The sequence below is a fragment of the Oculina patagonica genome, chromosome 4 (genome assembly GCF_052425735.1).
Source record: "Oculina patagonica isolate OP01 chromosome 4, crgOcupat, whole genome shotgun sequence".
NCBI lineage: Eukaryota > Metazoa > Cnidaria > Anthozoa > Scleractinia > Oculinidae > Oculina > Oculina patagonica.
Genome location: NC_135761.1, coordinates 22292184 through 22314200, shown reverse-complemented (window position 1 = coordinate 22314200; position 22017 = coordinate 22292184). Strand labels below are relative to the sequence as shown.

Below are 22017 nucleotides of genomic sequence, written 5' to 3'. Positions count from 1 at the left end.
TTCGTGACATACATTTTCCCTCGCAAGAATATTCGATTCCAAACAGCCAATCAGAAACAATGAGCAATTAAAAAACACCAATCAACAACGGAATATGTTTCCAGCCATAACGCGCTAGGAATCAAAGTGAATTTCATTTTACTTGTGTCTTGTGCCGACTACAATTATGGCCTCTAGTGACTCTAGCAGTTCTGCGGAAATTTTTCTTGAGAAAATCGGCCTTGAAAAATACCGCAGCAGGTTTGAAAGTCAAGGATACAACACAGCTTTCGATCTGTGTCTTATTGAAGAGGAGGATTTAGACCATATAGTTATTAGGGACCCAGATGACAGAGCTAAAATCTTGGAAGCGGGTAAGAATAATTTGCCGCATGTCTGTATTGATAAATATTTACGAAACATGGCAAGGCGATTTTACGGCGATCGCTTAAAATATTAACGAATCATCTCACGGAGATTTCACCGATACAACGTATTTGATCTTCCTAAAGGTTAAGAAATAATTTTATCAATTTGAATACCATTTCCGTCTTTAATGTCAAACTGTCATGATAAACAATTCAACTTGTAATGTTGATTTTTTTTCCCCACCAGCTGCTGTGTTAGACATTGAAGAATGGCTCAAACATCTTGGCCTAACAGAGTACTCGGATCGATTCAGAGCAGAAGGGATCAAGAACGTCAGGGACCTAAAAAACGTCGAATTTTCAGACGAGCTGCTCAATTCCTTAGAAATAATGATTCCTGGGCACAGAAAAAGAGTAAAGTGGTCAGGTAATTACAAGAAAATTTTATTTTGCTATTCTAACCGGCTTATTTGTTTACTTGTTTAACTTGCTGTGTTGAAAATGCTTTAATTCAGGTCTATAAATACAGCTTTCAACTCTTGAAAACGAAAAGTCCGATCTTTTAGTCAAACAGCGTTATAAACTCCAGTTATATTTAGTTAATCAAGGCTTAGTCTTTGAACGGCGGGATATGCTTCTTTTAACGTTAGCAATGCACCCTGCTTTTTGTTTTTAGATCAGTATTGTGGAGGAAATTGTTTGAATCAAACAACTTTCAAGGGATATTACCCCAGTGACGCTTGATCGAAAACAACTTTCCCGTTTCAGAACAATACATTGAAACGGGGACTCCCCTTTTATAAGCCTCGAAGCTTTTCTAGTCTGTTATGGCTTCAATTCAAACCATCAAACAGTTGTTTATGTAGCACATAAAAGTACAAGAGTAAACCATTTCAATGCAAAAAGACGCGTGGCCATGTTTCTCGTGTATGTTAGGGTGTCACGCTTCAGCGTTTTTTCTCTGATGTACGGCAGTACATTTTCTCGACTCCAATGGCCGCATTAAACTATATCTTTTTGACGATACGTTAACAGTAACAAACAAAAAAGATGAAAAGCTTGGGCTGAATTTTCATTTAAAATCGGGTAGAATAAATTCGCGATTTTGTGTGGACCGCATGTAGCTCTCATGCGGAGAAATCTCATGCGGAGAAATAAATGCTTACAGTAATGTTTGTTGATACACCATTGTTCTTTTGATAATGTTGTGGCTGTTTGGCCTTAGCAGGGTTCTGATTTAAAGCTAAATCAAAGAGTGTAGAAGCCAAATTTTCTTTGTAACGAAACGATATAAAAGTTGTCGACAAAAGTTGATAGATTCGTTAAAAGTTTTGAGACAGATCAACTGTACTAGAGTTTTGCTTCGATCAGACAATGAAGGCTAACTGAAAATAAATTTCGTGTTCATGTTTTGTTGTATTTACCCGTAGTTTTTCTCTTCGACCATATAAAATCAGGAAAATAATCACTTTGATAGATGATTGCGTCAGTTTTGCGTTAGAAATCTATACGTTGCTAGAAAACGAGTGCCACGTGTGTCAAACGAATAGCTTTCACATATATCATTTCTGGGCTTCAACAGTTCAAGTGAACAAGAAAGTTGCTGGTTTTGCTCTTATTCGGATTTAATAAACGAGGACTTTTGTTCCTTTTTACAACACTTTTGTGTCAGAGTTTTACAGTCATTCTAGATGGAACATTTCTGGGTATAAACTACTGCGCTCATTGCTGCCGATAAATGCAACGAATTTTCAGTGAGTTGTTCTAAATGCGGCGATGCCAATACTGTGCTTGTTCAATTCAAACACAAGAGTCAAAATTCTAAAATGCTAACTGTGATTAGTTTGAGTTCTTCTTTGTGCATTATTTTCTTACAAAAAGCTATCGAAGCCTTTTATCGAATTAACCTCGTAATTTTTGATAAGACACTTTATATGCTTCCCCCGTTCTGAAATGTTTAGTTTCAGTACAACTTGTTGATTCGTCATGTCGAATGCATTGTCTTCTCTAGCTCACTGAGTATTCTCCAAAATTGTTTCCTTTTAGAGATTTTATTGTACATCGTTGTTTGTCTAAATAATCGTTATTCTTGTATAAAACAAATGGTACTTTTTTTAAAAATCAAACTTTCTTTTTAACGTAATATTTTGCTCCGATTGTGTTTTTCTCAGTTCATGTTTACTTTTGATGGCTGTATCCATCTTGCATTTTGTTTACGAAGTTCCCTGCAGACAGACTGCAAGGTTAAAATTATTTTTTAATAGTCACATGCAACCAAGAGTGGCATCAGATCAGAACTGTTCTGTTGGCAGTAAACCAAAAATTCTGTGTATTATATTTTAATTATATTTTTATAATTGAAGCTAGACTAAAATCATGATGCTCAGTCCTCATAAATATACAATGCAGTAGACCTTCCCTCACCTTTATGTTTTCTTTTATTCACGCCAGCAACATTTCTGAAATGGCACAAAGCAGCAGAGCCTGACACCAGCACAGTGGTCCTTGGTTACTGGGGACAGCCCCCAGATATGGAGGATAACCAGCACCCTTTCCTGTGTGTGCCAGGCTATCTCAAGTCTGACACAGGAGAAAGTATGTATAGAACTATTGGTTTGTTAAATACTCTTTGCAAGAAGTTAGGACTGGGTAGGTTTAGTCAAGGTAATCAGTTACCTGTGAGTAAATTTAATCAAACCTTTCACTCATCTTATCAGTGACCTAATAACAGTCAGTCAGTCAGTCAGTCAGTCAGGTAGACAGACAGACAGACAGACAGACAGACAGACAGACAGACAATCAGCCAGCCAGCCAGCCAGTCAATCAGTCAGTCAGTCAGACAGACGGACAGACAGACAATCAGCCAGCCAGCCAGCCAGCCAGCCAGCCAGCCAGCCAGCCAGCCAGCCAACCAGCCAGCCAGCCAGCCAGCCAGCTAGCCAGTCAGTCAGAAGTCAATCAGTCCAGACAGCCAGCCAGCCAGCACCCTGGAAAATAGTGAATAATAGCAGGAACATCATACCAGTTAAAGAAAGAAAGTAGGCTTGGTATGTAAGAGAAAACCACATAGAGGACAGCGAACCAGCATTTTTTCAATGTAGTGACAAAGGGTATAATGATATCAGAAAAGAGCTTCATTCAATCGTGTCACAAACTATCCTCGCTTTGTAGAGTTAACTGATCATGAAAAAATAAAGTACCTTCTTAAACTAGATAATCATGCTACCTCTAGAATCATAGCTAAATATATCTTCCTAATGTTTCAAAAAAGAAAAGAAATTTTAAATTGAATAGTTATATCAATAAATAGTTGTATAATTAATAGTCCAATAATTACCAGTAAACAGTTAGCCATTGTAATTCATTGTTTGTTAGTAAGTAATTTGTTAGCATAGTTGCTATAACACCTTTATTGTAACTAGACCAATACCTCCCTTTGGAGTGTAAGGCACAATAAAGATTTACTGTTACTGTTACTGTTAGTCAGTCAGTCAATCAGTCAGTCAATCAGTCAGTCAATCAGACAGTCAGCCATCACCCAGCCAGCCTGTCAGCCAGCCAGTCAGTCAATCAGACAGTAAGTTAGTTATTCATTTATTTGGCCAGTCAGTCAGTCAGTCAGTCAGTCAGTCAGTCACGGTAAGTCATTCATTCATTTGGCCAGTCAGACAGTCAGTCAGTCAGCCATTTGGCTGGTCAGTCAATCAGAAAGTAAGTTGGTCATTCATTCATTTGGCCAGTCAGACAGTCAGTCAGTCAGTCAGCCATTTAAATGGTCAGACAATCCGTCACGGTAAGTCATTCATTCATTTGGCCAGTCAGACAGTCAGTCAGTCAGCCATTTGGCTGGTCAGTCAATCAGAAAGTAAGTTGGTCATTCATTCATTCATTTGGCCAGTCAGACAGTCAGTCAGTCAGTCAGTCAGTCAGTCAGTCAGTCAGTCAGTCAGTCAAACAGTCAAACAGTCAGTCAGTCATTTAAATGGTCAGTCAATCAGACAGTAAGATAGTCATTCATTCAGTTGGCTAACCTTCGTCTTTGCTAACTCCTGCCTCTGTTTTTTTTTTTCAGACGCCCGCTCTTCAGAGCTCATCCATTTCATCGTGGATTCTGGCAGCGACGTAGTGACTGCATCTGAAAAAATAATTGCCGACTTGCAGTTAGAATATATCCGCGACGTCGAGAGTAGAGGGGCGCACTCAGCTGCAGATAGGCCCCTCTACAGGGGAGTCATAAAACTTGGCTCAGAAGAGTTTGCCGTGGAGGTGGGTGATGAACACTAAGTCAACATGGTTTTTTGTTGGCGTTAACTGTACTGCAAACTAATGGTTCAAACTTTTGATATATATTTTTCGTACACTGCGCCGATTGACTGTGCGAGTAAATCGTAAAGAGACACAAATTTAATGAAAATGTGACACCCATTTTACATATCTTATAAGCGGTGCTTCTTTGATCCTTCGGATATCTGTATTATTCCGTTGAAAACTAGTACCTTATTGTTACTTATTTTCGCGGGACTTAATTTTCGCGATTTTCGCGATTTTTTGAAAATCGCGAAATTAAAGACCCGCGAAAATTAATTTTAAACGATTTTTATTGTATTTTTTATGCTAATTACGTATTTTTGGCCAAATCGCGAAAATTAAGTCTCGCGAAATATTCCCGTTCCATTTTCGCGAAATTAAGTTCCCGCGAAAATAAATAACAATAAGGTATATATTTTAGATATTTTGCCACAACTGAAATGAGAAATATAACAATTCTTCTGGGGCCTCAGTGAAGAACACCGTAAAACGATTTAGCGCCTTTATTTTTAGCAAAACAACTCAATTTTCTCCAAAAAATGTACACATTGCACTGACTGGATCGGATGATTTTCCATTTTCAGTAAGCAAATGGGGTTAAGGGTTCCTCATGCCCAGTGCTTAAAAAATTCGCCGCCTTGGGCTCCAAGGAACTTTTCATCCCAGAAGAAGAAAAAGCACTGGGCTCAGCTGCGACTTCAAAGCGAAGCCTTCAGGTCCAAGGGACGACCAAGGGGCCAAACAAGTTTAGTTTCAACCTTATCTTGCAACGAGATATAAATTTTGACCGAAATGATTGATGTCTAATTCTGCAATGACGACTAATCGTTGTTTCTTGTTGTTGTTTATTGTTATCAGGTCATGCCCGAGACGGTTTCCTCAGTGGGTAACGTGGTTATGAGAAAGTTTAAGCACTACATCACTGAGACCTTGCATCGCTGGCTGAAAGACGACAAACCAGAGGAAGAAATAAAATAATATTATGATGCGACGTAAAATTTAATAGCGTCACTTTCAGCATCGAATTTTTAATATAGTTGTATATATTTTCAAGAGGAATACAAATGAATTTTTAATTTCAAAATGTATTTAAAATGTTTTTTTAAGTTATAGTTATTTTTTGGAAAAGAAATCGGATAAATTATATTCTTTTTATATGGAGGTCTGTTCGGTCAAATGGTCAAGTAGTAAAATGTAAATTGTTTGGTTCATTTTCTGTCAATTTTCCCTGTCAATAAACCTTTTTCTCAAAAACAAATACAGGGAACACATAGTAGCGAGCTAACAGAGTGACTTAAAATAATTAAATTAAAAACAATTAATTAATTTAATGAATGAATAAAAAGAGATATAAAAAACGCATACAAATTTACGACATTTACAATTTTATAATTTATTCCACAAGTTATTTTATTTATTTTGATGAATAAAGTTTCAGTTCTAGTCTTGGTTTTGTTCGTTTGTATCTTATTCTTAAAACAATGCTATTGAAGTTTGGCTCTTATGAATTAAGACAATTAAATGTCGCTGCGGGAGGGGTGGGAAGGTAGGACTTTACTTAGGGTGCGTTTCTTTGGGAAAAATCCAAATCCGGATTCTTGATCCAAAAACGGATTTTGCGTTTCTTTACCTATATCCGAAAATGGATTAATCTTGGATCAATGATCTGAAGAATCCACACTTCGAGTGGATACATCAGATCATATCTGAATCCGGATTTTTAGGATTCATGATCCGTGCGTTTCTTTGGGAAAGGATTCGAAAAAAGTACCTTGGCCCAGCGGTCTTTGCTGTGAAAATACAGGTCCGCTCTTTGTAAACACTGCCATACGGAAAGTTTTAGGCGGTTATTTCGATCAAAATGCAAAAATATTTCACGATAAAAGGAAACGGTAGCTTCAGATAGGTATGTAGTATCATTTTAAACGAGCTACAGGTTTTCTAGAACAGCCACTGGGTGCTTACGGAAGTTATATCCTTTTGAAATTGTCACGAGTGAAATTTGCAGTGATCATTTCGCAACCATTCTTCGCTCTCAGATGCTTTCTCGCCACATTGTGCCTAACGCTAAAGAAGATCTACTTCGACGTGTGGTTTTTGTAAAAGATTTTGTATGCTTAAATTATTTTAGCCAGGATACATTCGACGAAAAATAAATTTGTGCTGATATTTTATGTTCTGTGCGAAATGTGTTTACAGGGTTGTCATGGCAAAAAATCCGTTTTCGGATTCTTCGTTTCTTTGGGAGCAAAGTATCCGTGTGATCTGAGATCAATGATCCAATTTTGGATTTTCCCAAAGAAACGCACCCTTATGCATCCAGAATCCCTTGCGAGTCTGTCGGTCACCTGATCTATTTCCCGCGCTTTTCGACACGTGAGTCTGCTGATCGTGTTTGAAGCGAAGAAACAAAATGTCTGCTCCTTCGACACCGAGAGGAAGAAAGCGCTCTAGAGCAAGCCCTCCGCGTAAGTAATTCACTGTTATCCCTTATTTTGCAAGTTTGATTTACGCATCTTTCAGTTTCTTGGCTCATACATTCGCTAAAGCAATTCTATAGGCGAAAATATGCCGATCTATTTTGCACACGAGGTTATCGAAATTTATTCGATCGATGTCAAAGCAAACTTCATGCAATATTTCCTGCAAACAGACGTCATCTAGACTCAGGCGTGATCGTTTTGAAAGAAAACCGATTTTACAGTACGGTGTGATCGAATCTTTGCAAAGCGAGATATAAAACGTTAAAAATAAAAATCCATTTCGAAATATAAGCTTAATATGCACACATACCTTGCGATCAATAATTTTGTTTTGTACATTATTATTCAGCTCCTTGCTGCATCGCCTATCTTCTTCACTGATTTTATTTTTGACAGGTTTCTTAAAGATTGGAATCTTGATGACGATTATTACCTTTTCATTTGCAATTGAATTTGCCCACGAAACATGGTGATCTTTGTAACCCAAGTCATAAGTTTGGAAATTATTTTTCGTTTCTGATTATGCTTGGCGTACCTTTAACACCTTAATCTCGCCGAGTTTTTGTTGTGAGAATTCGTTGGTGTACAAAGACGGTTTGTTTTAGTTGATAAATTATTTCTTTTGTATAAACTTATTGATATTGATTTTTGAAGGAAAATACAGTAAGTTACAAAGGAATGACATAATTTCAAGTTTAATGTGAAACTTGGTAGAATTCAATTAGAATGATATGTTAGTCAGTTAGCTACATGGGAAAAATTGTCCCAGTGGTTTCAGAAGAATTTGATCAACCTTCCACAAACTGGTTTGATTCTCTAACCATTTTGCTACATGCAAAATTGAAAATCATTTCCCTGGGAAGCTGGTGAGTGGAGGGGGACAGGGGGCGGGAGCCCGGGAGAAAGAGGCGGGAAGCGGGAGGAGAGAGGGCGGGAAGCGGGATTCTTAGGTGGCGGGACCGGAGAAACAGTGAATTCGTCATTTATACGATGACTGAACATGGAGAAAATCTACGGAAAGGGGCGGGAGGCGGGAGTAAAAGGTACGGGAAGCGGGAGTAAAAGGTACGGGAGGCGGGAGGTGCAGACCCCCCTGTCCCCCCCCCCCCCTGGTGACACTGAGTGATTAATTTCTTTCACATTGAGAAATAAGTTATCCATCATTTAGTAAGAGCATACGTGCAATTTTTTGTTTGTTCAGCATCTGATGCTTCTACAACCAGTACTCGTAGTACTCGTAGCAGCCGCAGAGGTTCACGGGCCTCATCTCCAACAGCGGCCCCTGCCGTGTCGCCCCCATCTCAACGGCGACGTGTAGATGAGCCATCGTCCCCACTACCCTTAGCACCTACATCACCAACAGATGGGCCACAGGATCAAGATCGCTCACAGTTCTCGTCACCTCAAACCAGAGGAGGGCTTGAGACTAGTGAAATAGATCTGAGTTCCCCTCTTAACTATGCTACACCTAGTTCAAGAGCTGCTGGTACTCCACATGGAAGTGTGTATCCTTTCTACATAAAATATTTCAAGTTCTGGACAATGACATAATGTAGGCACCTATTTAATTTTGTTTGTCTAGTGTAATTGTGTCGGTGACTTTTCACAACTTCTTTGGGGCTAGTTTACACCTGGACGATCACTTTATTTTGAAAGAAGTCAAGTTTCAAGTGAAGTTAGACCCTGCTGATCGAACTCAGTTATTTTAAATTCCCTGTTATTTCGAACTAAAACCCTTTTCCCTTGGATTTGCCCTTCCGTAATTTACTTTTGGCTATTTCGAACTATTTTTATGTTTCCCTTGACAGTTCGAAACCACGAGGTTCAACGGTACCTCATCAGTTTGTATATAGACATAACTGACTGTTTCTGGAGCACTTTTCATTATTTCTCTAAATAAAATATTTTGTTTTCCATGGGTGTATGAAATAAACAGACCATTACAATCCAGCAAAATTGTGACATGAAATTTATTGTAGTAAATAATAAATGGTAAATATCGAAAGATGATGTCAACAGATGACAGACAGTCCCGATCGCCCGCCTCCCAGATCCGGTCTGGGGGCCGGGTCGCCGCGCTCGATTTTCTTTCCCGCGCATCTTTCTTTATATAAAATTTACGCAATAAAATCCAACAAATCATTTTTTTCAAAAATTGGGTGAGCATGAATATCCAGAGTGCTCTCCAGATCCAGGTCGATGCTTTTAGCAACTGGTCCATTTGTTATTAACAAATGTACCTGCAATTTTTTTATGTCATTTCCTTAACAAAAGCTTAGGGCTGGTACTCCTATTCGACATCGCAGTGATATTCGCAGTGACAGGCGCATGCGTCAAGTTAATTTAGGGGAGAATCAACCAGTAAGTATCAATAAATAAATATTAACTTCATGTCAGATTAATAAGAACTCTAATTGCAGACAACACATACTTCACTTTCTTTTTACCTTGTTTTGTTTGCATTTTTCGTGCCAGTAGTTTTATGGTTTATTATTGACGCCTTCCAAGGGGTTTGGCAACAGGCAACATTGCCCCAAAATAGCTAAAAATGTAGTAACAATCTTGTTCTAGAGCTCCGACAGCTGACAGAAACTAGCACTGAAAGGGTATATATCTGTGACAGCGACAACATTTCCCTCACCAATAAGGTGACAGGTGGGTTGAAAACAAGCAACAAAGCGAACCCCCTTTGAAGGCCTTGTGATTTGACAAGATATTCCAGTTTTTTAACATTCCTATTCCTTTTTAGCCCACTGATACCACTGACCAGCCAACTGGACCAACAAGCGATGCTGCTGCAGCCCCTGCACTCGTTATTTGGGGAACCGATGTTGTTGTTAGTGTAACAAAGGAGAAATTTAGAAAATTTATCTCGGAATTTGTTGACGAAGATGCTGAGGATATGGGTGAAGGGTTTGATCCTTTGCTACCAGTCTACATGCAACGTCTTGATGAGGTAAACACCTTGTTTAAAAAAAATTAAAGTGGCACTGTCTAACTGGAACTTTTTCATAGATTCATGTAGGAAAGAAGCCTTTCTTGAACATTGAAAAGTGATGTCTGTGGTAACCATGATTAAAGTGGCGCTTTCTAACCATAGCTTGCTTTCCACAGATTCATGTATTGGAGACGCCTTTCTTGAACATTGATTGTGGTCATTTGAAGACGTTTGACGCTGACTTGTACAGACAACTTATCTGTTATCCACAAGAAGTGATTCCCACATTCGACATGGCTGTCAATGAGGTGTTCTTTGAAAAATATCCTGACGCTCAACTACAACATCAAATCCAGGTGAAAGGCAATTTTAATCATTCATTTACTACTTACTTTGTTTAATGTGCTAAATTCATTTGAGATTGAAAGAGTTATGGACCATTTCATCACAAAGTGCTCACAGTCAAACTAACTTTTGTCATATTTCAACTGAGAACTTGTTAAAATCTTTAATGCTCTTCATCAAAGAAAGTAATCGTAGCAAATTTTTTTACAGGTCAGAACTTTCAATGTTGACAAAACCAAGAATATGAGATCTCTGAACCCTGAAGGTGAGAATAAACTTAGCGCAAGTTATATACATGGTTGATTTAGTTTATACTTAGCATTTTGTTCTGCTACAATAATTTTTTTTTATTTTGTATTTTTTATAGACATTGACACTCTGATTACAATCAGTGGTATGGTGATCAGGACATCTCAAGTCATTCCAGAGATGAGAGAAGGTATTGGCTAAGTAACAATGTTTTGCTAGCTGCCTGACAAAACAAACCTCCATGCCACATATGTATTGTTTTAAAAACCCCCCCCCCGAGGAAAAAAGGGGGGGAAAAAAAAAAAATTTAAAAAAAAAAAGGAGAAAAATTACAGAAGGGGGGGGGATAAACAAAAAACCGTGGGAGGGGTATGGATATTTTTAGAACAACACATTCTCGTACTGATTTTGTAGCACTTTGGTCACAAGTGTAGTAATTCTGATTGGTTGTTACTAGGTTGCAACTTTCTACAACCAATCGGAAGACATTACACATATATCCTGTGCGCAGGTTTCAGAGAAGTTTCTTGTACAGGATGGAATTGTAAAGCATTATTCAGGATAAGAAAAAAATTGAAATCCACTTGCCCTTGGGGTCAGTAAAGTCCAGTTTTCACATGTCCCGACTTAAATGTTTCATGCTGTCACTCAGACTCACAAGACTACTGAAGCTAATTTCACTTCCCCACCGGGCAACCAAATACTTTTTTTTTCCCTTGCCTAAGAGTAAGCTTTACTTATCCTGTGCAATTAGACCTGGGTTTTTTCCCTTAACTGTTTTAAATCAGCGAAAATTGTGGTAAATGACAGCAGGGGTCACCAGATAGGTTCACAAAGTGACAGGATTCCTAACATGGTTTGTTTTCTTTTCCTCAGCATTCTTCCAGTGTTACGTCTGCCATGCTTCAGTAACAGTGGAGATAGATCGTGGTCGTATTTCTGAACCTGCGCTTTGCCGCAACTGCAACACAAACCACAGCATGGTGTTGATTCACAACAGGTCACAGTACACGGACAAACAGATCACAAAACTACAGGAGTCCCCAGGTAAATGGCACTTTCTTTTACTACCATTGTCAAGGGCAAGTAATGAGTAATACAGGGATAAAGATTAAAGCCGGGAGCTGGGTTATTTACAGACTAATCAACAAAAGTATTACTACTTTATTTAATTATCAGATGATATGCCTCCTGGTCAGACTCCGCATACCATCATGCTGTTCTCTCACAATGACTTGGTAGATGCCGTGCAACCTGGAGACAGGTAAATAAGTCAGCTTTTTGATCATTCAGTTTTTTTATTATTATTGATCATTCAGTTGATACAAGTCAATATATTCAAATTCTATGAATCTCTGCTTAAGGAGGCTCACAACAGTTTCCAGTACTTTCCAGCTCACATACTTTGATGGGTCAGTGGTACAAACATTTATCAATTATTTTATTTTTTTTTTGTTTTCCTTCTCATTAGGGTCACAGTGACTGGAATTTATAGAGCCACTCCCATGCGTGTAAATCCACGTCAAAGAAATGTGAAGGCTGTTTACAAGACGTACATTGATGTTATTCATTTCAAGAAAACAGACAAGAAAAGGCTCTATTCCAAAGATCCTGATGGGTAAGAACTTCTTTTTTTAATTAAACTGTTACAGCAAGGCACCCAAATGTGTGACCATTTTTTATTTATTCACATTCTTTCGTGCAGATTTAATCCAATCAAAAGCCGTGGAAACCTTGCAGTTGACTTCTGATTGGATTAAATCTGCATGAAAGAATGTGAATAAATTAAAAGTGGTCACACATTTGGGCACCTTGCTGTAATTATCCCTTTCTCTAAACTTTCTGTCACAACTAGAGTCTGGAACATTGTTAATCCATGGTTGATTTTAATGTAAACTGACTTATATTTTTGCTCTTTTTATTATATTTCAGTGTTGTGTCATTCACTCAAGAAAGGGTTGAGCAGCTACAACAGTTGTCAAAACAACCTGATATCTATGAAAGACTTGCAAAAGCACTTGGTAAGTAATAATCAAGTTTAGAATGCCTTAATTACCAACTTAAATTTCAAAAAAAAAAATAATAATTGTGCACCTTCCACTCCAGTGTGCCTAATATAGCACTCCAATTAGCCTGTTCAGCTCTCAATAATTTTAATGGGTTTTGTTTGTTTCGGTGATTTCATTTCATTTTAAAAAATAAAAATAAATAAATCAACTTTGTTTTACGAGGGTTGCCGAACCTTACCTGTGGCCCTCGGTCCCGTCGTTGGAATTAGAAGGTTGGTTTTTGTGGAGGGAGGAACCGGACCCGGAGAACCCTCGGGCAGGAGAGAACCAACAACAAACTCAACCCACATATGGTCCTGGCCGGATCGAACCCGGACCACATTGGTGGGAGGCGGCGCTCTCACCACTGCGCCTCCCTGCTCCCCCATTTTGCTTGTATCGGCCATCTCGTTTTTTCAGTGGTTTTGTTTTGTTGTTGGGGCTTTTAGTACATGCCGTAAAAGGGTACCAGCAATCTGTTAGTCTCTTCATGCTTCCGAAACCATTATAAGCTTTATTGGCAGTGAGGGTGGGACTGTTGGTCGACTGTCAATATGTCTTGGATAGAATACCTGAATTAATGACAAAAGGACTTGTGTTTTGAAACGTGTAATGCATATATGAGTCCATCCTCTCTACACCCACCCCACTGCATTTTCTTACACAAACTGAAGGACCATCTGGCTTCATATCTTTTAGCATGTTAATTTTTTTCTCGAATCTTGTAGCCCCAAGCATCTATGAAAATGAAGACATTAAAAAAGGAATCCTTTGTCAACTGTTTGGAGGAGCAAACAAGGATTTTACTGAGACTGGAAGAGGAAAGTTTAGGTTTGTATAGTCTGCCTTGATAGTAGTTTGCTGTGGGGATTATTATCAGTTGTAATTCCTCAACAGACCCCCAAATGCAAAGAAAAAGAAACACGTTTTGTTTTTGGCACAGAGAGAAGTTTATTAAGAAATCGAACTACAAGAAATCAACTGTGGTAATGCCTAAACTTAACCTCTCTGCCACCCATATGTAACATCAATAAAATCACCCCAGGTGGGTGGGTGGGGTAAGAAAACTCAACAGTACAGTACAAGACTAAACGTGTATGTTCGTAGTCAAGCTGATGAGAAATGATGTTGAAATGAACCTGTAAACCTGATACTCAAGGGTGTTTGCATTGCACAATTAATCCCTAAATGTGAACACCTGCTTGTCAAAAGGGGATAAGTTTCTTTGTGCTTTGTTTGTTTCATTACAAATACATGTATATAAGTTTCTTAAGGGCCTTTTTGATGTCTGTTCATAAATTGTGTTCTCATTTTAGGTCAGAAGTCAACATTCTTCTTTGTGGTGATCCTGGAACTAGCAAGTCGCAGTTATTACAGGTAAATAGCCTTCTTATCCTTAGCTTTGATCATTGGCACAAAAAGTACAAAAATTATTACATTACAATTCTGCAAGTGAATGAGCTATTCAAATTTTCTAAGTCTCTCTGAGAATGAACAATACAAAACATAATTTTTTGAGCTGGTTCAAAATATTGTATTTGATAGTTGTGTGGGTAGGAGAGGGAGGGGCTAAGAAGAGGATTCTCATTTGTTTTTATGGGGTAAAGAGGGGGTGCTGTTTACTTTGATGTGATGAGGAAAGGGAAGGATGAGGAGAGGGAGGGGTTAGAAGGAGGATTCTCACTTGTGTTCATGGGGTAAGGAGGGAAACTGTTTACTTTGATGCGGTTAGGAGAGGTTTTAAAATGAGTAGGGTCACGGTGAACAGTCAGCCAAAGTGCATTGTAAACTTACTCATTTCATTTTGTCATTTAGTATGTGCATAACCTTGTTCCTCGTGGTCAGTACACATCTGGCAAAGGTTCATCTGCTGTAGGTTTGACTGCTTATGTGACAAGAGACCCAGAGTCAAGGCAGCTGGTGCTACAGACGTGAGTGCTTGGTGTTCAGTTTGATTTTGTGTAACATTAATGCCTTTGTTAACCTTTTTCCTTCTGAATCCTGTGCCCAAGAACTGAGTCTTGGGTCAGGGTGGGACATCTTTTTATTAAAGCCCAATGCAAACAAACAAGTGAGGGGGAACTTGAAATTTTGTATAAACCTGAGCTGCAGTATAAAGCTCAAGTATTTACAAGTCTACACTGCTGAACAACAACAGCAACAAGCATTCTGTGACTCTCGTCATTTCTAAAAATAGTTCCACATACTGTTCATGATCAATAGGGGTGCTCTTGTATTGAGTGACAATGGTATCTGCTGCATTGACGAGTTTGACAAGATGAATGACAGCACCAGAGCAGTCCTTCATGAAGTCATGGTAAGTGTACATGCAATGATTGGTTTCACCTATGAAGAAGATTCCTTCAGATGTACTGATCTACCAGTAATTACTAAGGCTATCAGAAAAGGGTCTGTTGAACAGAATGGCATTGTTCACATCCAATTCATAATTGTAGATACAAAAGTAAGTATGCAACGAGTTTAGTGCAAAAGAACAATTTATTGAAAACAACAGGCTATAAAATTAAACCCAGGGAGTTTGAGGGTAGGGAGATTAAAACTAGCAAGGAGTTGTCATGTTGTCCCAGCATATTCTTGTGTTTCAACCTCCTCCTCCTCCTCCTCCTCCTCCTGTTTATGGAACCTAGGATCTTATTTTCAACTTTCCATTTTTTGAACTTCTTTTTTCCAAGGAACAACAAACTTTGTCAATAGCCAAGGCTGGTATTATTTGTCAGTTGAATGCAAGGACATCAATCCTGGCTGCCGCTAATCCAGTGAAATCACAGTGGGATCCAAAAATGACAACAGTGGAAAACATCCAGCTGCCACACACCCTGCTTTCTAGGTAAAGATAATCGAAGGGTGTAGAATAGTGTGTTGAATAAACCATTGACTTACCAAGACATTGAAGGCATCATTTTGAATATGATGAAGACCAAGACTCTTGCAACTGTGATTGGAGTTTTTCAAGCTTCTGAGAAAAAAATAGTTAGTCTATATAAAGACATCTGAAAAAAAAAGATTTTAATTAAAGGATTCAAACACAAAATAATTTTTATTGAAACTTTGGCAGTGGGTAGATGGAAAGACTAAATATATTTCTAGTTAACAATTATTCACTTAAGTGGTGGTGAATAGTGGTGGATTATTACCGAGCTGCAAAACTAGTCACCTCTGAGTTAACCAAACAGCCCGTGTGAATAGCACTATTCACTTGTGTGGTATATGCTAATGATGAAAATGTTTTTTGTTTGTCTGTAGGTTTGATTTGATCTTTCTGATGCTTGATCCTCAAGATGAGTTGTATGATCGCAGATTAGCAACTCATTTGGTGTCATTATACCATCAGACACAAGAAGAGGAAGAAGAGGAGTATCTTGTAAGCTTGATCAAAATTAATGATGCCTATTTATCCCTAAGAATCAACTTTTTATTTCCACTCACCATCAACTTTTGGTAGATATATTGTCTGATACCATCAAATCTTATAAATGGCTTGAAAAAAATGAACCAAAACATAGGCCAAACAATGACTTTTTTAACGCTCAATGAGCATGAACCACATGAGAGACAATCATCATCATCATCATCATCATGTTTTTTACCCTCGCATTTCAGAGTAGCTTATACAGCTAATATCTCCGACCATTTCAACAGTACACAGCATGATGATTCGAAAGAAAAACTTGAGCAGGTTCAAATTTGATTTTGATTTTGCAATTTTTAGAAATCTTGCACTAATTAAACTGTGACATCAACTAGGAAAATATAGAAATGGAAGAAAGAAAATGATGGGAAAAATGATTTACTGAGTGCAGAAGAGAGTTTCAAATGAGACCACGAGTTTGAACTGGTCTACTTTTAGTTTTGTTTGACCTAGACTAGTTGACAATCTGTAATAAAGGGTGTAGATAATTGATCTTGCAGCCACTTGACCTTGTTTGTGTTGGTTTTGTTGTTAGGACATGAGTATACTCAAGGACTACATTGCTTATGCTCGTTCTTATGTGAATCCTAAACTCAGTGAGGAAGCAGCTCAGTATCTCATCCAGGCTTATGTGGGTAAGAAACCTTTCACCTCTGACTGTCAGAATGGGAACACTCAGTTGATTGAGAGATCATCAAACATTCTACAACAGCCAAAGCAAACTAACAATTTCACAGTCACTCCCTCCCCCCTCCCCCTGTTCCCTTCCCTTCCCTTCCCTTCCTTCTCTCTCTCCCTCTGCTACAAGGTCTGTTGATCATGAAGTTGGAGTAGTATTGAATTGCATTGCTGTTCTGATCCTAGGGGGAAATAGAGCAGTTACAGTAGAGGTAAAAGTTCTTCATTTGTTTGTTTACAGAGATGCGTCAGGTTGGTAGTAGCCGTGGAGCAGTCACTGCCTATCCTCGTCAGCTTGAGTCATTGATTCGTCTGGCTGAAGCGCATGCTAGGATGAGGCTCTCTGCAAAAGTGGAAAATGTTGATGTGGAGGAAGCCAGAAGGTATGTTAAAGTTCTTTAAAAATCATACTTGGGAACTTGCTTCTGGTACACTGTTTTTTCTCCTAAATACTGGTGGGAGGGTATGCCAATGCCCATCTATGGGATACAGATCAACCTGCGACCCACAATTAGTGACAAAAGTCCCTGAGACGGTTTGCTGAAATTAATACTAAATTTAACATTCCTATTTTTCCACTTAAAAACCGGTTGCAGTTTGTGAACCACTCCCCCTCCCCTTTTTCAATGTTGTACACAAACGAGCCAAGTCTTGCGGATAGTAAATCCAGGGCTGTGCTCTAGCAGGGCCTTGGTGCCAGAGGCGACTTACTTTTGCTTTTGGGTGACTTAGATAACTTTGCTATCATAAAAGCTTTTAAGGGCTGGGCACCCAAGAGTCCTTACATAGGAGCCGTCGGGCACCCTGCAATTATCCCAAGAGCACAGCTTTGAAATCCAACATTGTTTCGGCGGGAGGGGGTTATATCGAAGGGGTGAAGGGTAAAATTTGTCCAAGTGACTCAAAAAAAGTGTCTCAACACTTTTGGCGCTCATCGCAGTTTCCTAAGTATTTTAGGTGCATTTTCTATTTTGATGCACAATGAACAATATTAATATTGGTAATGTGTTTGATATTTTTTAAAACCTAAAATACAGATTTATTTAGCTATTGACAACATCGTTTCTTGAGTAAATGCTTAGTGTCTCTTGATATCTTCCTACCCACAGACTTCACCGTGAAGCTCTGAAACAGTCAGCCACTGACCCCAAGACAGGACTGATTGACATCAACATCCTGACAACTGGTCTGAGCGTGTCTGACAGGAAACGTCGCCTTGAGATCGCCAAGTCACTCAAAGAACTGTTACAGAGCAAAGGCAAAGCTCCTAGTGTCAAGTATCAACAGACTTACGAGGAGCTTAAAGAAGCTTCTGATCTGGTGGGTGAAGAGCTTACTGTTTAGCTTACTTTGCTGTCAGTCTTTAGTTCAAACCAGAGACTATATTTCTCAACAACAATTTTTTTCCCGTTTGGTTAGAAAACTGGCCCTCTCACCACAGCAGAACGACTAGATAAAATTTTCAAAATATTAAAACAAGGATAGCAAAGACTCGTATTTTCCAACTTCTAATTGTAAGGTGAAAATACATTGCAGCACTATCAAATAATCCGTCTTCCCTCTACAAAACGTGAAGGTAAATTATTTACCAAAAGATGGTATCTATCACCAGCCCTCGATTTGTGCATTTTTTTTACCTTCGTAAAAAGCCCAGAAGAAAAAGTTGTCGATGCTAGCGCTTCAATCTCGATTGCACTTACATACAATTTAGAGAAGTGCATTTTTTTTAATCAGATTGTTACGTTTTATATAGTAACGGAAGCGGTGGTTGTTGGTAATTTTTTGTTTTTACTCAAACTTCTTTGGACTGCTCTTGTACCCAAACGTTTTTTCTTTCATTTGAAAGGTCAAGCTAATGCCTGTTCTTTATTCATAAAGCTAGTTTTTTCCCTAATTCCTTTTATTTTCATTTCAGCCAATTTCCCGAGAGCAGTTTGAAGATGCACTGAAGATCTTGCGAGATGAAGATTTCTTAATAGTGACTGGAAGAACATCCATTCGTCTGATGTAATGACAGCAGTTAACATATTTCCTGGAAAAGAAAAACACTTGTTTATTCTCGGACAAGAATAAGGCTGTACATGTGTATATTTAATGCGTTGTTTATCGAATTCAGCTTCTGGTGTGGCAGGTAAAAGGCGCATCGGCGTTGAAAATCGCGCAATAAAGCCACTTGAGCTAGATTAAAAATGCAATTTCGCTGCAACGTGAGATAATTTCAAACGGAGAGAAACGCCCGCCAGCTTGTTACCCCTCACCTTTTCAACAGAAAGTTCCTGATTTGTAAACTTATTGTCGGTATTGTGAAAAAGGTTCCCAGAAAGGTAGTTTCAATTTGTAATGGTATGTACTTGTTTTTCAAAAGAAATAAAGCCATTTGCAAGACGCGAATGATTGCTTCCTTTCTTCGTTCTACACAGTCCAAGGAAAGTCTTATGTCTGTGCAACCCTCAGGCATGGTTGTGGTGTTAGGGTGGTGGGTGGGGGTATTGTGGATTGGGCAACGCCGTTCAATGAATGAATTCAATGAATGAATGAATTTAAACGAAGGCGTGTGGCTGGATAAAAAAAGGTTTTATAGGCATCAGCAAGCTTGTTCCTTGCTATAAAATTGAAGTTTAACCTCCTAAATGCACGAATTTCACAGATGCATATATACCCCTCCAGCTGCGATAGGTGGTTCAATCTGTCGCTCTACCGAAAAAGTGAGAAAATAAATAATCTGGAAGCTGTATAAAAAAATATGGAGACGTTTGAAAAAGAAGTGAAAAGGGAATGAAAGGTTTCTAAAATACAACGATTAAAAATACACCGTTTGACAAAATGTACTCCTTCGAGCCGGATTCGAACCAGCGACCTAAGGATAACTTCTCGACCTCTACAGTCCTCCGCTCTACCAACTGAGCTATCGAAGGGTTGGTATGCATGTAAAAGCGAATAACCGTTTAAGTTGTCTTATCCTTGTATTGTGCAACTCCCAGAGGTCAGGGGATTGCCCTAAAATGACAATTTCATGTGATTGGATTAGAAATGGATTTACAACAACCGTATCAGTGGACAACGGGAGGTCGGAGTACATGGTGTCGGGTTAACGAGGTCTAGAAAACACGGGATCTTGTTTTTTACACAAAAGAAAAAATATCTTTTCTAAAAAAATAATTCACATTTTTGTTTTAAATATAAATGTATTATCAACTTATTAGACTAACTCAGGATACCCATTTTACGCTCGGCTAAACGCCCATCAGAAGTGTTAAATTTGGAAAATAATTTTCGCTCAAGAATGGGGTCATGAACGCTCCCTCAAAATTTTGCAGTGCGCTTGCAAAATTAGGCTTTTGCTGAGAATGCTCGCAAAATTGTAGTGGGTGCTCGTTTGCTCGTGTTGCAAATTTTTACAAGTGCTCGCACGCGCGGCTTTTAGTGTAGGTAGCTTTTGAAAAGTTCTCGTTGCTCGCAAGGCTAGCTTTTGTCAACGTTGGTGCTCGCGAAGAAAAACGCTGTGCTCGGGGGTTCGATGCCCCTTCAAGATAACGAAAGGTGAAATTTTTTTAGCAAAAAATGAAAATAAAAATAAGAGAAAAGTAAAAGAAAGAAAGAAACGGAAAAGCTGAAATCCCTCCAAAGAAATAACAGTGGAACAAAAATAAGCAAAAATTCTCCTTCGAGCCGGATTCGAACCAGCGACCTAAGGATTAACTGGTACCACTACAGTCCTCCGCTCTACCAACTGAGCTATCGAAGGATCGGACAGGCATGGATTCACAAGAAAATTGCACTTAAAGGCATGGCACAACGAGGGAACGAATTTCCAGAAACAGCGCGCGCATGTTTCCCCAATGTTACCCAGTTTTGTCACCCCGGGAGCATCGTTTCCAGCGTAAATTTCGTTTCCGAGCAGAAAAATTTGCTTCTGCTACACGGCAGAAAAATTTCGTGTCTCTGCGCGGCATGGAAACATGGTAAAACAAGGAAACAATTATGGAAACATGTTTCCATAAATTTGAACGTTTTGCCGGGCTTAAGTGTCAATTAGAAAAAAAAACGTAAACCTTTCGGGATTAGCCCCTCAGTGTTTTGAAATGCTGAAGAAGAACTAAGACCGAAACGTTTGTCAAATAGCATCTGCTACACGGCAGAAAAATTTCGTGTCTACGGGCGGCACAGAAACATGCAAAAACAAGGAATTAACAATTATGGAAACATGTTTCCATAAATTTGAACGTTTAGAAGAAAAAAAGCGTACAAACTTTTCGTAACTAACCCCTCAGTGTTTTGAAATGCTGAAGAAGGGCTAAGACCGAAACGTTTGTACGTTTAAACGTAGTAACTAACTATTGTTTTAGAAAAACACTAAAAAGAGATTTACAACACTGTGTCACGTATCATTGAATTTATTTCAACATGCTGTCAGCAAGAATCTCTGAAGTAAAATGAGAGGACAGAACAACGCCACAAAAATATGAAAAAAAAATATTGGAAGAAAACAACAGAAATGCGATGAAAAGTATTGAAAGTCAGGGAAAATAATATTTGTCGCTGTTTTTGTTTTGTTGTTGTTTTGTTTACAATGCACGAGAACTTCGTTGTATTTTAAAATCACTTCTAGTGTACAGTCCAGACCAGGTCTAGACCCTGGTCCAGACTCTTCCGGTTGTGTGCGTTCTATTGTTAGAATGGCTAACTTAATTTCGATGAAACACGTATCCAATCCTTCGATAGCTCAGTTGGTAGAGCGGAGGACTGTAGAGCTTGAGTTGTCATCCTTAGGTCGCTGGTTCGAATCCGGCTCGAAGGACATTTTTTTTTTCTTTTTTTTTTCTTATTTAGCCCTGTAGTTTTCTTTTTTTTTTCCTCGTTAGAGTTCAATAGCAGCGAAATTTTTATATAAGTACGGTCTCCAATATTTTATTTTTTTAAGGTTATAAATACTTGGGTGGAGAAATGAGCCTGAGCGATAAATTCTGAAAAATTTATCTCGCGAAACGAAGGACTTCCGTAACATAGATTTGCTTAATTTCTAACTTTTTCAGTACCGTATTTTATTTCACTTGATCGCCTTGTGGTATTAATGAAAATATTCGCACACTTTTGTAAAATATATTATTAAACACGCACGCACGTTACAAGCGCGTGGAGAATTCCTTTCGCGCGCGACCAGACTCTGCGCGACTCTCTATCGGTGTATCGC

General features: G+C 38.7%; 2 protein-coding genes and 3 non-coding genes across 5 annotated transcripts; 3 read left to right on the top strand and 2 right to left on the bottom strand.

The window, feature by feature from the left end:
- Positions 1-141: 141 nt before the first annotated feature.
- On the top strand, positions 142-6103 carry LOC144651839 (uncharacterized). Its single transcript, XM_078511869.1, has 5 exons — positions 142-353; positions 595-774; positions 2799-2942; positions 4420-4613; positions 5514-6103. Exons 1-5 carry the CDS (start codon positions 167-169, stop codon positions 5631-5633), a joined length of 825 nt encoding a protein of 274 aa, XP_078367995.1. The 5' UTR covers positions 142-166; the 3' UTR covers positions 5634-6103.
- Positions 6104-7004: 901 nt separating this feature from the next.
- Positions 7005-19217, top strand: LOC144649846 (DNA replication licensing factor mcm4-A-like). The gene is made up of 21 exons (XM_078509441.1): positions 7005-7123; positions 8340-8643; positions 9418-9499; positions 9888-10094; positions 10253-10432; positions 10632-10686; positions 10789-10860; positions 11547-11717; positions 11850-11934; positions 12142-12288; positions 12603-12691; positions 13447-13549; positions 14035-14095; positions 14534-14649; positions 14942-15035; positions 15412-15566; positions 15983-16100; positions 16684-16783; positions 17068-17209; positions 17936-18146; positions 18742-19217. Exons 1-21 carry the CDS (start codon positions 7069-7071, stop codon positions 18835-18837), a joined length of 2643 nt encoding a protein of 880 aa, XP_078365567.1. The 5' UTR covers positions 7005-7068; the 3' UTR covers positions 18838-19217.
- A 438-nt stretch (positions 19218-19655) lies between these two features.
- Trnay-gua (transfer RNA tyrosine (anticodon GUA)) lies at positions 19656-19741 on the bottom strand. The gene is given in 2 exon segments: positions 19656-19691; positions 19705-19741. It is a non-coding gene; the product is annotated as a tRNA-Tyr (tRNA).
- A 745-nt stretch (positions 19742-20486) lies between these two features.
- Positions 20487-20571, bottom strand: Trnay-gua (transfer RNA tyrosine (anticodon GUA)). Its single transcript is given in 2 exon segments — positions 20487-20522; positions 20535-20571. It is a non-coding gene; the product is annotated as a tRNA-Tyr (tRNA).
- A 967-nt stretch (positions 20572-21538) lies between these two features.
- On the top strand, positions 21539-21624 carry Trnay-gua (transfer RNA tyrosine (anticodon GUA)). The gene is given in 2 exon segments: positions 21539-21575; positions 21589-21624. It is a non-coding gene; the product is annotated as a tRNA-Tyr (tRNA).
- The last annotated feature ends 393 nt before the right edge of the window (positions 21625-22017 follow it).